Below are 14,002 nucleotides of genomic sequence, written 5' to 3' on the forward strand. Positions count from 1 at the left end.
ATTACTGCGAGACATCCATAGCTTAAATAATGTCATGCTCACACCAAATTCCAAGAGGATGTTTGAGTGTTCAGTATCCGGCGAAGATCACGTAGGTGCAACACTTCCAATAGGCTGGAATTTGTGTTGTATTTTACTGTCAATAAAATGCCCACCTAAAAGCTGCTATTTGTTGCACAATACTTTTCTTTCCCCTGCCAGGCCATCATGCGTTCACAGAATAGTTTCTACGCCTTCCGTAAACGTGCGCCTCCAGTGTGTTCATTATAAGAAATGTTTCGCGCTTGAAGATATTGAAACAAGCATCAGATATGATGACACAAACCCACTTGTATTTGTTGGTATCCTTTTAAGTGAAAAAGACTGCTCTATACACCACAATTTTACGTGTAGTTAATATGCTCCTCAATGCGTCATGATTTGATTGCGTTATCGTACCTTGCAGAACATTGAGAGCCAGTTGGCAACGGTTATTTCTGGAAAACACGCCCACGAACCCGCCTCATGGATTATGGAATATGCAATTACCAATATGCAAGGGCGTGTTTATAAAATGACGTTACCAAGCAAACGTTAAAAATCGACGTTTCAATCTGTCCCCGTGGGCGGGACAGTTTCATAATGAGGGCTCGAAACCTTACTAATGGTTAATAGCTAATATCGCTTAATCAGCATCATCAGGCATTAGAAAGGCCGATAACTGTCGGCGCAATAAGTCTGAACACACAATGTCAACACACTTGACCTCTTTTGCAAATATCTAGTTGGTTAGCCCTTGGGCTACTATTCAAGGCTCAGTTATGTGCCTATCGCATCGCATTGCCACTGACCGAAGTCCCACATTCAGTTTAATATGAGCTGAGTTGACAAGAAGACGGGTCATCTTCAACGACAGCCGACCAATCTCGAGTTGTCTGCAGGCGGGTGGCATGCCAGGTGACAGTGTAATGGCACAAGCAGATGCTAGTGTGCGGCGGACACCTCGACAGTCGGCAGCGGCGTCAGTGTATCTGCCACGCAACGGTGATGCCAGCAGCCGAAGCAGTTATTCGGCCCGTATGCCCTTGACTGGCACACCACCAAGCACGGACGAGCACTGGGTGGGTTGCTAGGTCGGCCGGGGGGTGACGTGAAGGTGCCGATACCGAGCCGAGACCCCAAATAGACCCAGCAGCACTCGACCCCGGGCAGCGGCCCCCGACCCAGTCGGCCTGGAAGTTCGCGAGCCGCAACACTACCCCCGAACGAAGGTCAACATGTCCTGGGTAAGTGCACGACGGGTGTTAAAAGGGGAGTTTGTTCTTGACTGTTGTTTTGCTACGATCCATCCTCAGCGTACTTAATAACACTATGTTGTCATCACAATGAATGGTTGCGATGAGCAGAGTAAGACGGGAACTAACAAGAAAACGTTTGTGTGCGATGTATGGAAAAATAATTGGCTCCAATCCTCTTCTGGTTAATGGAAAAGGAAATATTCTACACTTTGCAGAAGATGTAAGAGCGTGCGTTGCTTTCAAAAAGTCTGCAAAGGAAGAGTTTACGAAAGTTTAAATTGTAAAACTAACTGGGCAATGAGGGTTTATGACTTGAATAAATGTATCATTTGTGTGGAAAGCCTTGGTTGTGCTCAAGGCTATCTATTTTTGGTTGAGCTACAGCTTTATTAAAATATTCAGCAAATTACAGCGCAAAATGTAGTTAAATAGATAATTCAAGTACCATGTAATAGCAATTTTACATCGACATTTCAAATCATAAGTTAACTTTATAGCTGGTGATGATTATGAAACGAATCTATGGAACAACTACCAAATTTGGAGGAAACGACCCAGACCATGGAGGGGCATGAGATGAGCGCTCCGCCATCAAAAGCCCGACTTAGGAAGTTAGGAAGCATTCTTTACCAGGGGCAGTATTCAGGTAAATTAAGCTTAAACATTAGGCCTGCAACGGTGCACGGAAAAACGAAAACATACAACTACCTGTTGTTTGAATCCAATCGTTGTTGGATAGCAAACTCCTTAGCATATCGGCATATTGAATTTCGTGCAAAGAAATGAACTGTGCCGCGGTGCAGACTCTGTGATAGCTTGCCTGTGCGAACCCTGGGCTCCTGCAACTTTTCCCGCACGAGAACAAAAGGTTGTTTAAAGGGATGTGTAATGGCGGTAACCATTCACCGCCGAAATACTAATGCAAAACAATACCTCGCCTTGATGTAGATCTTGGAATTTACCACTCGACCGGATGGCCAGTTGAGGACCACACACTCGAAAGTTAATTTAACCCCTTAAGACCCCAAAAATAAAAAGGCCGGAGACATCAAATTCACAGGGCGTTTTGATTCATATGTGAACTTGCCAAGATTACAGGTTCTTAGGTCATAATATTTTCATCAAATAGGGTCGAACAAGGTCGAACTCAATATTGGTGCTTAAAACGCCCTTAGACCTGTTCATGCAACCTCTTTGAACTTATATACATGGCTTAGCAAAATGTCACCTTTGCCAATTTCAGGCTAATGATCTTGTTTAACCTTAGAAAGGCCTAGATGATCAAACATTAATGAGATTATTATTATTTTTGAATTCAGGCAACCGGTAATGATTACACTAGGCAGCATGCCCTAAAAACCATCTTGATCATTTGAGGCCAGTGACCTACTCTGACCTATAAGAAGACCATGGAAGATGTCTTTTATGGTGCATATTGTGAAGAAATTTTAAATGATCATCACGAATTTCCCCTTAATCAAGCTCTGTAGTAAAAAAAAAACAGTTGGATCTTGACCTCGTTCTGAGCTTTATAATCGACACAAGGTAAAGAGAATTGATGGTAACCCTAACTTGAAGTATTTTATTGTCTAGCACATCTACGAGACCTGTATTGCATTGTTGAACACTCCTTTGTGGCATCAAATTGAACGATGCCCTAGAAACTACTTTCGCTCACAGCCAACGACTCACTTTGATCTGCCACCATGGTCATTGACCGCATAAGGTGCATCTGATTTGCTGAAACCACAATATCCGTGATTAACTTGCCTATAGCTATACAAAGCTTGACGCGGCTTTGCCGCGCCTTTTAGAAGTTGTTGAAGAAAAACGTTATAGGGATCAAATCGACCACTTTCCGGACGTGTGATGAAAGCAAGTCGGAGAAAAGCTCTGCAATTTCGGTGACTTTAGCTCCGCGCCATAACAGCTGGACAGCGAGTCTTAAAGAATAGTCTCTGGTATTAAATTGGTCGAAAAAACGACACTCAAACTGCAGTATCTGTACTAAACGAGACCGTGGTACAGATGCTCCCTTCATAAAGGGCGCCCATTGGATGTCGGCGTACTTTCGTACGCTGACCTCAGGCGTGTAAAACCCGATAACGGAACCGTCTTTGCCAGGAATGGGGCAATAGCTTCCACAGTCGCAGTCTGCCTCATCAAAGGTCATAGTTGAGATATTAAGGTATTTTAACGCACCAAGCTCGGTGGCATGATGTTCCTGCGACGGTTGTGAACCATTTGGGGTGCTCAGATGTTTAGTACGATGCGGATTAACTTACAAGCGTGTGTCGGTGATCCATGGCGGGTGCATGATAATATACGATAATTCCGTGCTCGTGTGTAACACTTTGGTTTCCGACATGGCGTCAATACCTTTGCTATCCGGACAGATTATTTTTGGCCCGAGGCATTAGGTGGTGGTGGATTTTCACTGCCTTTCACTTTTAAGTGATGACGTAAATCTAGCAATGCCTAGCGTAACTAAAATGCTCACAGTTCAATTCCAGACGCACAGTTTTACTAGAGGCGCACTGCTCCTACAATGACGCCTTTTGTTACGGAGAGCCTATCCCCTCTCCCCAATAAAAAGAAACATTACACAGCCTATGGCCTACATTGGAAGCACTAACGAAACGGAAAGAGTTGATGAGGAGCCCCAATCTATCACTAGGTCATTGGTCTCCTTTGGAGTTCCATTCGGATGTGGGAGAAATCCTAAGATGGAAGAAAGTGTCCGTCGCTGCCGGATCATTTATCCTGCTAAAAGAACAAGGAGTCCGCCCCGATCCCTAATGGCTACTTCCTGCCTCTGCCCCGTCCCCCTCCCGCAAGACCAGACGGTCGCCGCACAGCCCTGCCGCCGGCTGAAGCGAGTCCCACATACCCCACACCCGCTTCTGAGTCACGATGCACAGGTTTGAAGGCGGCGGGCCCCACGGCCAGGCACCCGCCACATCTGGGTCACGCGCCTTAGCGGTGAGTCGGCGCTGTGCGGCCGGCCGCCAGCTCCCGCCGCTGGCTCCCGCCACCAGGCGGCGCCGGTCCCGCTGGCGGACCGGCGCAAGTTAGGAAACATTCTTTACCAGGGGCAGTATTCAGGTAAATTAAGCTCAAACATTAAGCTTGCAACGGCATACGGAAAAGCGAAAAACATACAACTACCTATTGTTTGAATCCAATCGTTGTTGGATAGCAAACTCCTCAGCATATCGGCATATTGTATTTTGTGCAAAGAAGTTAACTGTGCCGCTGTGCAGATTCTGTGATGACTTTCCTGCGCGTACCCTGGGCCCCTGCAACTTTTCCCGCACGAGAACAAAAGGTCGTTTAAAGGGACGTGTAATGGCAGTAACCATTCACCACCGAAATACTCATGCAACACAAATACCTCGCCTTGATGTAGCTCTTGGAATTTACCCCTCGACCGGATGGCCCGTTGAGTATCACACATTCGGAGGTTAATTTGACCCCCTAAGACCCCACATGGTCAATCTCAAGATTGGTGCTTAAAGCGCCCTTAGACCTTTTTATGCAACCGCTTTCAACATATATACATGTCTTAGCAAAATGTCACTGGTGCCAATGTCAGGCCAATGCTCTTGTTTAACCTTGGCAAGGCCTAGGTGATCAAAATTTAATGAGATTATTATAATTCTTGACCTCAGGCAACCATGAAGGATTACGCTAGGCAGCATGCCCTAAAACAGGCCCATCTTGATCATTTGAGGTCAGTGACCTACTCTGACCTATAAGAAGACCATGGAAGATGTCTTTTATGGTCCATATCTTGAAGAAATTTTAAAAGATCATCATAAATTTCCCCTAAACCAAGCTCCCTAATAAAACAGCAGCTTGATATTGACCTCGTTCAGGCATTCATACCGATAGAAGGTCAAGAGAACTGATGGTAGTCCTAAATTCCATTGTTTTATTGTCTAGCACATCTATCAGGCATGTATCGCATTGTTCAACACTCTGTTGTGGTATGAAATTGAATGATGCCCTAGAAACTACTTTCGCTGACAACCACGGACTCACTTTGACCTGCCATCATGGTCATTGACCTTACAAGGTGCATCTGATTTGTTGAAACCACAAGATCCGTTATTAACTTGTCTATAGCAATTCAAAGCTTGACGCGGCTTTGCCGCGCCTTTTAGAAGTTGTTGCAGACAAACTTTATGGGGATCAAATCGACCACCTTTCGAACGTGTGATGAAAACAGGTCGAAAAAAGCTCTGCAATTTCGGTGACTTTAGCTCCGCGCCATAACAGCTGGACTGCGAGTCTTGAAGAATAGTCACTGGTATTAAATTGGTAGAAAAAAGACACTCGAACTGTAGTATCTGTACTGCACGAGACCGTGGTACAGATGCTCCCTTCATAAAGGGCGCCCATTGGTTGCCGCCGTTCTTTCGTACGCTGATCTCAGGCGTGTAAAACCCGATAAGAGAACCGTCTTTGCTAGGAATGGGGCGATGGCTTCCACAGTCGCAGTCTCCCTCATCAAAGGTCATAGTTGAGATACTAAGGTCTTTAAACTCACCATGCACGGTGGCATGATGTTCCTGCCCACGGTTGTGAACCATTTGGGGTGCTCAGATGTTTAGTACGATGCGGATTAACTTACAAGCGTGTATCAGTGATCCAAGTCGGGTGCATGATGATATACGATCATTTCGTCCTCGTGCGTAATCCTTTAGTTTCGGGCATGGCGTCAATACCTTTGCTATCCAGACGGATTATATTTGGCGCGAGACATTACGTGGTGGTGGGCTTTCATTGCTTTTCACTTTAAAGCTATAACGTAAATCTAGCAATGTCTAGCGTAACTAGAATGCTCTCAGTTCAGTTCAGCACAATTTTATGAGAGGCGCACTGCTCCTACAATGACGCCTTCTGTTACGGAGAGTCTCTCCCCTCTCACCAATAAAAAGACACATTACCCAGCCTATGGCCGGTATTGGAAGCACTCACGCAAGGCAAAACCTTGATGAGGAGCCCCAATCTATCACTAGGTCATTGGTCTCCTTTTTAGTTCCATTCGGCTGTGGGAGAAATCCCGAGACCGTCGAAAGTGTCAGTCGCTGCCGGGTCATTTATCCTGCTAAAAGAACAACGAGACCGCCCCGATCCCTCATGGCTACTTCCTGCCGCTACCGCTGCCCCGTCCCCCTCACGCAAGGTCAGACGGTCGCCGCACAGCCCTGCCGCCGGCTGAGGCGAGCCCCATATACCTCACACTCGAGTCTGAGTCACGATGCGCAGGTTTGAAGGCGCCGGCCTCGACGGCCGGACCCCCGCCAGAGCTGGGTCACGCGCCTTAGCGGTGAGTCGGTGCTGTGCGGCCGACCGCCAGCTCCTGCCGCCGGCTCCCGCCACCAGGCGGCGCCGGTCCCGCTGGCGGACATAAGAAAACAAACAGAAGTCTCGTCCCCAGTCAGCTGTCGGTGCTGATGTCTGGGCGGCTATCTGAAATGTGCAACAGACACGAAGACAACGATCCAATAACGACGAACGATACATTTCCAGCAATTATGTGGAGAACTTTATCAGATGATTGAGTCCACTGTCTGAAGCTGACGGCGTCGCAAACATTTTTAACGCTGGCTTTCATGGCATCACCGTTCACAACTGGCCACGGAAACCTAATACCCTCGATGTTTTACTTGTTTCCATTTTCTACAATCAAAGCATCAACATGTTGTGACACAAATAATTATCGAAAAAGGTATTCTTTGAACTGACGGTTGTGATAAATTCTAACGTTGTGAGATGAATTGGCACATTACCGAATATGGCTGTTTTCTGACACCACCCCTATCCTGTTCAGAGAGGCGAAGGTGCAGGTACCCTTCCGGGAGAGCACCCTGCAAGTACTATGCGTGTGTGAGCCCCTGTCGGCTGCGTGAGATGCAGCACCGCGTCCGCACACACCAGATCGCAAGCGTTAACACCGAGGTCTGGTGCCGGCAGCTCTTAAGTGGTCGTGATCGGGCTCAAGAGGCTGAAGTCCGGCACTGGATCGAGGCGGTGACCGGCGAGAGGTGGCCACAGGGCGCCGACTACGCCGAGTACATCAGGTACGGCGCGGCCGCACGGCCTGCTCCACCGCATGGTGACGTTCTGTCGCAGGTCGGGGACGCTTGACTTCATCGGCGTATGTGCTTGACGCATGCAGCCGACTGTAATATCGTAAATTGCGGACACCTAGCAAAAGTATATTGAGGCAGATCAAAACGTCATGCAACGTTGGAACTGAACGTGATCGGTTGGAAAGATTTCTTGAATGGCACCTTAACATCGGGCATTTGCTCCATCTTGTGGTTCAGTAAATGTTTCACAATCAATGATTACATGACGCAAACCACTGAGTAGCCTTTGCAGCGCTGGTGTGTTTTTGCCATTCACGTGCGATTTATTTGTTTTTAGTTGTTTTTTTAGTTTGCGTCATTCGACCCTGAACGGTGAGACAAAATAGATGCTGTGCTGCACGCAAATCGCACTGTGACAGAGACGGAGTGGTCCTCTGCAAGCTGATGAATAAACTCTCCCCTGGCTCCATCAAGAAGATAAATACGGCTGGCTCTTCATTCAACCACATGGACAACATCCACAGGTTTGAGCACTGTGCCTGATCATTGGCATATCGGCATAGTGGACAAATATGTCTTAACGCTAAAATAGAAGCATGTGAGCCACAAAATCCTGACATTTTTTCTGTGATTCCTCTGGCTTTCTATGAGCCGTCTGCCGTGGACGGAAGCGTATTGGACTGTGGACTGTGCGTATTGCCTTATGTCCAGGCTGCAGTTCTAACTCTAACTCAGAACTGTGTAACGAAGTGTGAGTAAAGATGACATTAAACGCATGTGTGCTAAAAAATATAAACCCAGGTTTTGGAACGCTCACATCTTTGACACCAGCACTCGGACCACGACCGCAATGCACCGTGGTACCACAATGCCTGTAAGAGCACCACCGGACTGTCGTGGTTACCGTCACGGTCACGGTCAGGGTCACGGTCACGCCACGTCACGTCACGTGCCGTCGGCGCGTCACGCCGGCACGCTAGTTCCTTCCTCCCAGTCCCACGCCCTCTCTGGGGCGCTGACGCCGCCCGGCGTGCCGCCAGCTTCCTGGACGCCATGAAGGCATACGGCTGCGCGGACGTGGACCTGTTCGAGGGCTCCGACCTGCTGAAGAAAGGGAAGATCGAGTCGGCGACTCGGGCAGTGCTGGCCGTCGCCAGGCAGGTGAGCAGGCGTCGCGGCTGCCCGACCCCAGCGGCCACTGCCGGAGCAGCGCACTGACAAGCAGAGACAGAGCAGCCAACCGAGCCTTCGCGACGTTCCAGGCGAGCCGGTGCGACGTGCCAGTCGAGCCTGCGCGGCGTGCCAGTCGAGCCGCTGTGACGTGCCAGTCGAGCCACTGCGAGGCATGTTGGGAAGACATCGCAGCACGTGCGTAGATTTGATCCGTGACTCCCAGGCAGGCCACGGTCTGTCGCTGTTGTGTATTCCGTCCATTGCTGGTTGGAGTATCATGCATGATCGTCAGCACACCAGAGGAGTGGACAGATACGCCTTAGCACTGGACTAGAAGCGTATGAGGTACAAACAGTCCCGTGCTCCAGTTGAGCTATAGAGCGGGCAGGTCGGTGTAGCTCTCTGGGCTTCAGCTCTGCTTTCTGCCCTCCTGCCTGTGCGTATGGTCGCACACGTGTTAGCGGCGCCCGTCTGCCGCCAGGCCCACCTGGACCCGGCGTTCCGTGGGCCGCTGATGGGACCCCGGCCGTCGCAGCAGAACGTGCGACACTTCGACCAAGAGACCATCGCCGCCGGCAACACCGTCATCGGCATGCAGGCCGGCTCCAACAAGGGCGCCTCGCAGGCCGGCCAGAGCTTCGGCAAGCCCCGCAGGATCATCATCGGAAAATAGCTGGACTAGCCGGCACTCTGTCCTGGGACAACCGCCGCTCTGTCAGAAGGCTCTGGCAGCAGTTGGCCCCAAACCCAAATTACGGCCGCGCGCTATATTACTCCATGCACCGCTACAACAATGAATGCCGCTTCACGAGGGTAAGCTCAGAGTATGTCTCCGCTCTTCGCCCTCAGTCACGCTCAGTATCGTACACGATGCCGCAATATTTGAGTATGAAATAACCATTTTAAAGAAATGTTATGCATTACTCACGTTGCTGATGCAAAGTCTATAAATGACACTAATAAAATGGGAACTCCTCGTTAGCCGTCTTTGTAGGTGCTGTACGCACATTTCGACGGCCAGCGCGATCTGCAAACAACAGTGTACGGCACTTCAAGGTCTTTGTGCACTAAAACCACGCCTCACGTCCTGTTCTGCTTTGATGGTGTAAACGCGCCAACAAATAGTTTCAAGATGGCCTGGGCCGGGCACATTTCAGTTGTTCACACAACCTTGAAGTAAAATTTCGTTCTGTTCTGTACTGTTTCACATTTATATATGGTTTGAAACTGAGATAGTCATTTCCCAGATCATTCGCTTCACTTTGCACTTATTCACTTTGTGAGATTTGACATCCTCTCGTTGCTGAGATAGGCGCACGCGAACTTGTGCAGACTTTTTCGCGCCGCCTAATTTGAAATCAAACGGGGACGCATGACGTCATAGAAACGGAACACGAATTCAACCTTTTCAATGGACATTTTGTGTTCAACGTAAAGCATCAAATGATCATTAACTTACTTGTGTCTGAACCATGCCAGCACGGGTTGACGAATGAACGAGCACTAGTTGCCTGCCACCCAACTTACCCGCTAAATGCAATAATCGATCACAAGCAGCGTTTTCTGGTATAAAATACCGGCACTTTGTAAAGCCTACCAGTTGTAACAGCCATGACACTGGAAATGTAATAGATTAAGACTAGTTCTGTAGCCGAGCACGGAAATGAAAGTAATCGCAAACACAGCACGAGAAAGGCCTAAAATACGTGCACATTACTGTGGTCCTTTTTCACACGCATAGATGAACAAGCTACGTTGCGACGAGTCTGAGTGCTAGGAGTGAATCAGCCTAATTGCTACAGTGGCAATTCGGACACAGCCAGTCTGGTAGCAGCTCCGACTTCATGAAAACGTTCATTAACGTAATCGAACAATGACGCACTGAGGACAATTTTCTTAGATAGTGAATCTGTGTTACCTTGAGTAGTCCTCTGCATTAAAAATATGCTAATAGCTACAAGTGAGGTTTTTGCATCGTATGTGATGCTTGCCCCAATGTCGTCAAATGGGGAACACTGCTTCTAACGAGAGATCATGGCCTGTAAGAGGTGCGCACACCGGGGCGGGAAGTCGACATGCGTCAGCCGGTCGGCTTAAAGTTCCAGATGCGGGTAGTTACGGACTGTTTCGTTCACCCGCCTCATGCACGGAAAAATGGCGAGAAACCTCCTCTCTGACTCTGAGCTATCAGACAGCCAGTATGTGACGGGTGCACACTGGCGCCGGCGGTCGCCGGTGCAGAGAGAGTCGCAAAGAGGAGGAAACGTTGGAGCCTTACGTACAGGCACGATGGTGGGCCATCGTCCATAGCTACCATAACGACGGTAGGCATCGGTCAAACGGAGGTTTGCCATACTGATGGCACGATACTGACGCATCAAGACCATCTCGACGGAGCAACCAAAGTATGCCGTGAAATATGATATTGGACGCCAACTGGACAATGCGTCGCTGGGGGACTGGGTAGGGAATGAGAACCAAACGATAACATGAAAAAGGAATGGAAAGATACCTGAAGCTGGTTGAATCAGAACGGCGGCCTGCCTTGGAAGCTGACAGCACAGTTGCGGCGCTTCATATCCGCAGAGACCAGACCTGTTACAAGTCAGTCAATTACACCAATACAATGCATTCCAATCAAGGGGTCAACATTTCACGGAACAATTGTATAGCAACATTGTAAGTAAACAACGGTAGGCATACGATCTAAGTTATTTCAGAGGTCACGGTGTGTACGCCTCAGGACGTGCCAATCATGATCCGTGCACTTAAGACTGGCACCGAAGTCGCTCGGCGGCCAGGTACGTGCCAGTATTTGGCTCCAATCGTCCCGCCCGTGTAGACGCCAGAGGCCTGAGATCACATAGACAGGCCCGCGACGGCAGTATAATCATTAGGCAGAGCTGAATTTAGACCCGAGCACCCGTGACGTTGGGACGCGCTTCCTCAGGTCGCCGAGGGTTCGCTGGAAGCGGTAGCCGCTGCCTGGCGCCCGGCGCGGCAGTCCTGGTTCATTGGTCGGCCACGGAGCGGCGCATGGCGCGGTTGAGAAGCGCGGGCTGGTTCATGACGCGGTTAGCACGCTAGGCCCGCAGTGATGCGCATCTGTAAATAAACTGCTAGTGTTTCGTACAATGCGACACAGGACAGCACTGACAAGACCTGTGGTTTCCAAAATCATTGGCTTCTCTGCATGAGCGGCGGCATGTATTTCCAGTTGTGGCGGCCAGTGGTGTCGATCTTGTAAATTATTGGAGACTGCGCGTAACGCCGCACGAGCTGCCCCACCCCGCATCCCGAATTTGTTTTTCTCGGTGAATACAGCCCAATTTCTTGTGGAGAAAAGCAGTTGATGTGGTACGAAAAACACTTAATTTAAGCGTTTCGAGTGTTGAAGGAGGAGCAGATCTAGAGGGGGGGGGGGGGCACTAGAGGTACGTTCACCTTCTGATTGGAGAATAAAGGTGCCTCTGCAGAGGTCGCCTTAGGGCGCCAAACACACTCCTCTTTGGCGGCTTTGGGCGGAGGCACATATTTTTGGTTGTGGGGGACGGAGACTGGGTTACTTATGAATGATTTGAGATCATTCTCGTGTCCCGGAGCTTCCCAGTTCACCTATTAAACCTTTGCCTATCCTATGAACCTATGTGTGTTAAGCTTTACTCAGTAATTATTATCTTTAGCTGTCGATGAGACAGAACACATTTTGTTATAAGGGGAAAGGTGTTCTTGTGTTGGTAGATGCACTGCGCTTTACGATATACATTTTGGCTTTGTGTCTATGGGGCGGTACAAATGCAGGTACCTTGACGCATCTAGTTGCCAGTTTGGAGGCCGAGCCATTCGACTAAATGACATAGCCTTTTCACTTCTTTATCCTTGGACATAAGATAAATCACCTCCTGTAAGGCAGTGCTGTTTTATTAAGTTACAATTTTTGCGTGGCCCGCGAGCGGTCTGCAAACATTGGGTTTAAATCGAACATCGTACCACAATTTTCCAACTTCGACTATGTCATGGTATTCATTATTGTAATCAACAAGACCATCAGATAAAAATCTCAGGAATATTCAGCCATGTTCACTAGCTCATAACGCAACTAACTCACAATTCGCATTGACCTATATATGTATTGGATTGAAGCTAAGAGCCAACTGCTTCAATTAGATACCTAGGATGCGTTGTATGAATTACGGCGGTCATGTGTTTGGTTGTAGCTGTGGTGCAGAAGATACCTGTGCTATTAGCAGGACCACCACGTGGATGTCTACTACTACATCGCTCCGCGGCCAGGGTGTTCGTAAGTTTCCGTTGAATGTATGAATGCATCACTTAAATTTTGTTAGGGCTAGTTCTCCATCTGCATAACAAAGTGTTAAGCGATCAACTTGCAACATAAGTTTCACTTCAATGCAGAAGATTACTTACCAGTAAATTGAGTCACTCTGCGCCCTACACAGCGGAGCACTTCTCTCTTGTAGTCTAAAAGCTTCAATTGAACCCGAATCGAGAATTTTCCACAATGGTAGTAGCAAGCAGCTTAGGAAATTAACACGCGCTCGGGTCGGGAGTTAGCGTAACTCCCCAAAAGTTTTCCAAAATGGTTTCCGAACAGTGCGGTGAAGTCGTGCCAAATTTAGCATAGGTGTTCACAATTAAATAGTGGATCGTTTGGAGTAAGAAATTTTGATGCATCTTGTAAGGTCACTGTCCTATGGCAGGTCAAAGTCAGGCCATGGTTTCAGCAAAGTCAAGTTCTAGGGAATCGTTCATTCTGATGGAAAAACGGAGTGTTTGACGAAGCTATACATCTTCAAGATGCTTTTTTAGGCAACACAAGCATTAAATGAGCAAATTAAGGTGGCTTTAGTCCAGGAATGGAGGTCAGACCAATGTCAAAACCAAACTGTTTTATTACTCTAGGGCTTGCTGTATGGGGCATTTTCCGGTAATCATTTTGAATTTATTGATAGAGGGAACCGCATCATACATCTTAAACTGACTTTTTAAAGGCCATAATAGGTCATTGACCCAAGATGATCCAGGTCGAAATTTTTTAAAGAACATACTGCCAGGCGTAATCTTTGTGCCTTATTCAAATGCAAAACTCAAGACAGTCTCGCATGATTTTGGTCCCCATGACCTTCAGAACGTCAAGCAAGGTTACTGACCTTAAATGAGCTTGAGACCTTTTGCTTAGAGCAGTTATCTAGGTTCTATTGGCGCTTTGGAGACTAACCTGAAATTTGACATTGTCTGACCTTATTTGACCGGAAGGTCATGATCGAGTGCTCTCGAACTTTGACCTGAGGGAGTTTACGTACAGTTTAACACACACTGCAAATTTGGTGTCTCCAGCTTTCTTAGTTTCTGAGATCTTAGGCGGGATCAAATGGACCCCTCGCGAGCGACGGGTATCGTGGCCGGCAAACGGCTTCTACATGAAGGTCA

The 14,002-nt window shown here is 48.2% G+C and overlaps 1 protein-coding gene across 1 annotated transcript; it reads left to right on the top strand.

Moving 5' to 3' along the window:
• Positions 1 to 1,194: 1,194 nt before the first annotated feature.
• LOC119106950 (muscle-specific protein 20-like) lies at positions 1,195 to 9,550 on the top strand. The gene is made up of 5 exons (XM_037230298.1): positions 1,195 to 1,265; positions 7,260 to 7,366; positions 7,798 to 7,902; positions 8,419 to 8,539; positions 9,033 to 9,550. Exons 1-5 carry the CDS (start codon positions 1,257 to 1,259, stop codon positions 9,222 to 9,224), a joined length of 534 nt encoding a protein of 177 aa, XP_037086193.1. The 5' UTR covers positions 1,195 to 1,256; the 3' UTR covers positions 9,225 to 9,550.
• Positions 9,551 to 14,002: the final 4,452 nt, after the last annotated feature.

Source organism: Pollicipes pollicipes, unplaced genomic scaffold, assembly GCF_011947565.3.
Source record: "Pollicipes pollicipes isolate AB1234 unplaced genomic scaffold, Ppol_2.1 Scaffold_2555;HRSCAF=2994_pilon_pilon_pilon, whole genome shotgun sequence".
NCBI lineage: Eukaryota > Metazoa > Arthropoda > Thecostraca > Pollicipedomorpha > Pollicipedidae > Pollicipes > Pollicipes pollicipes.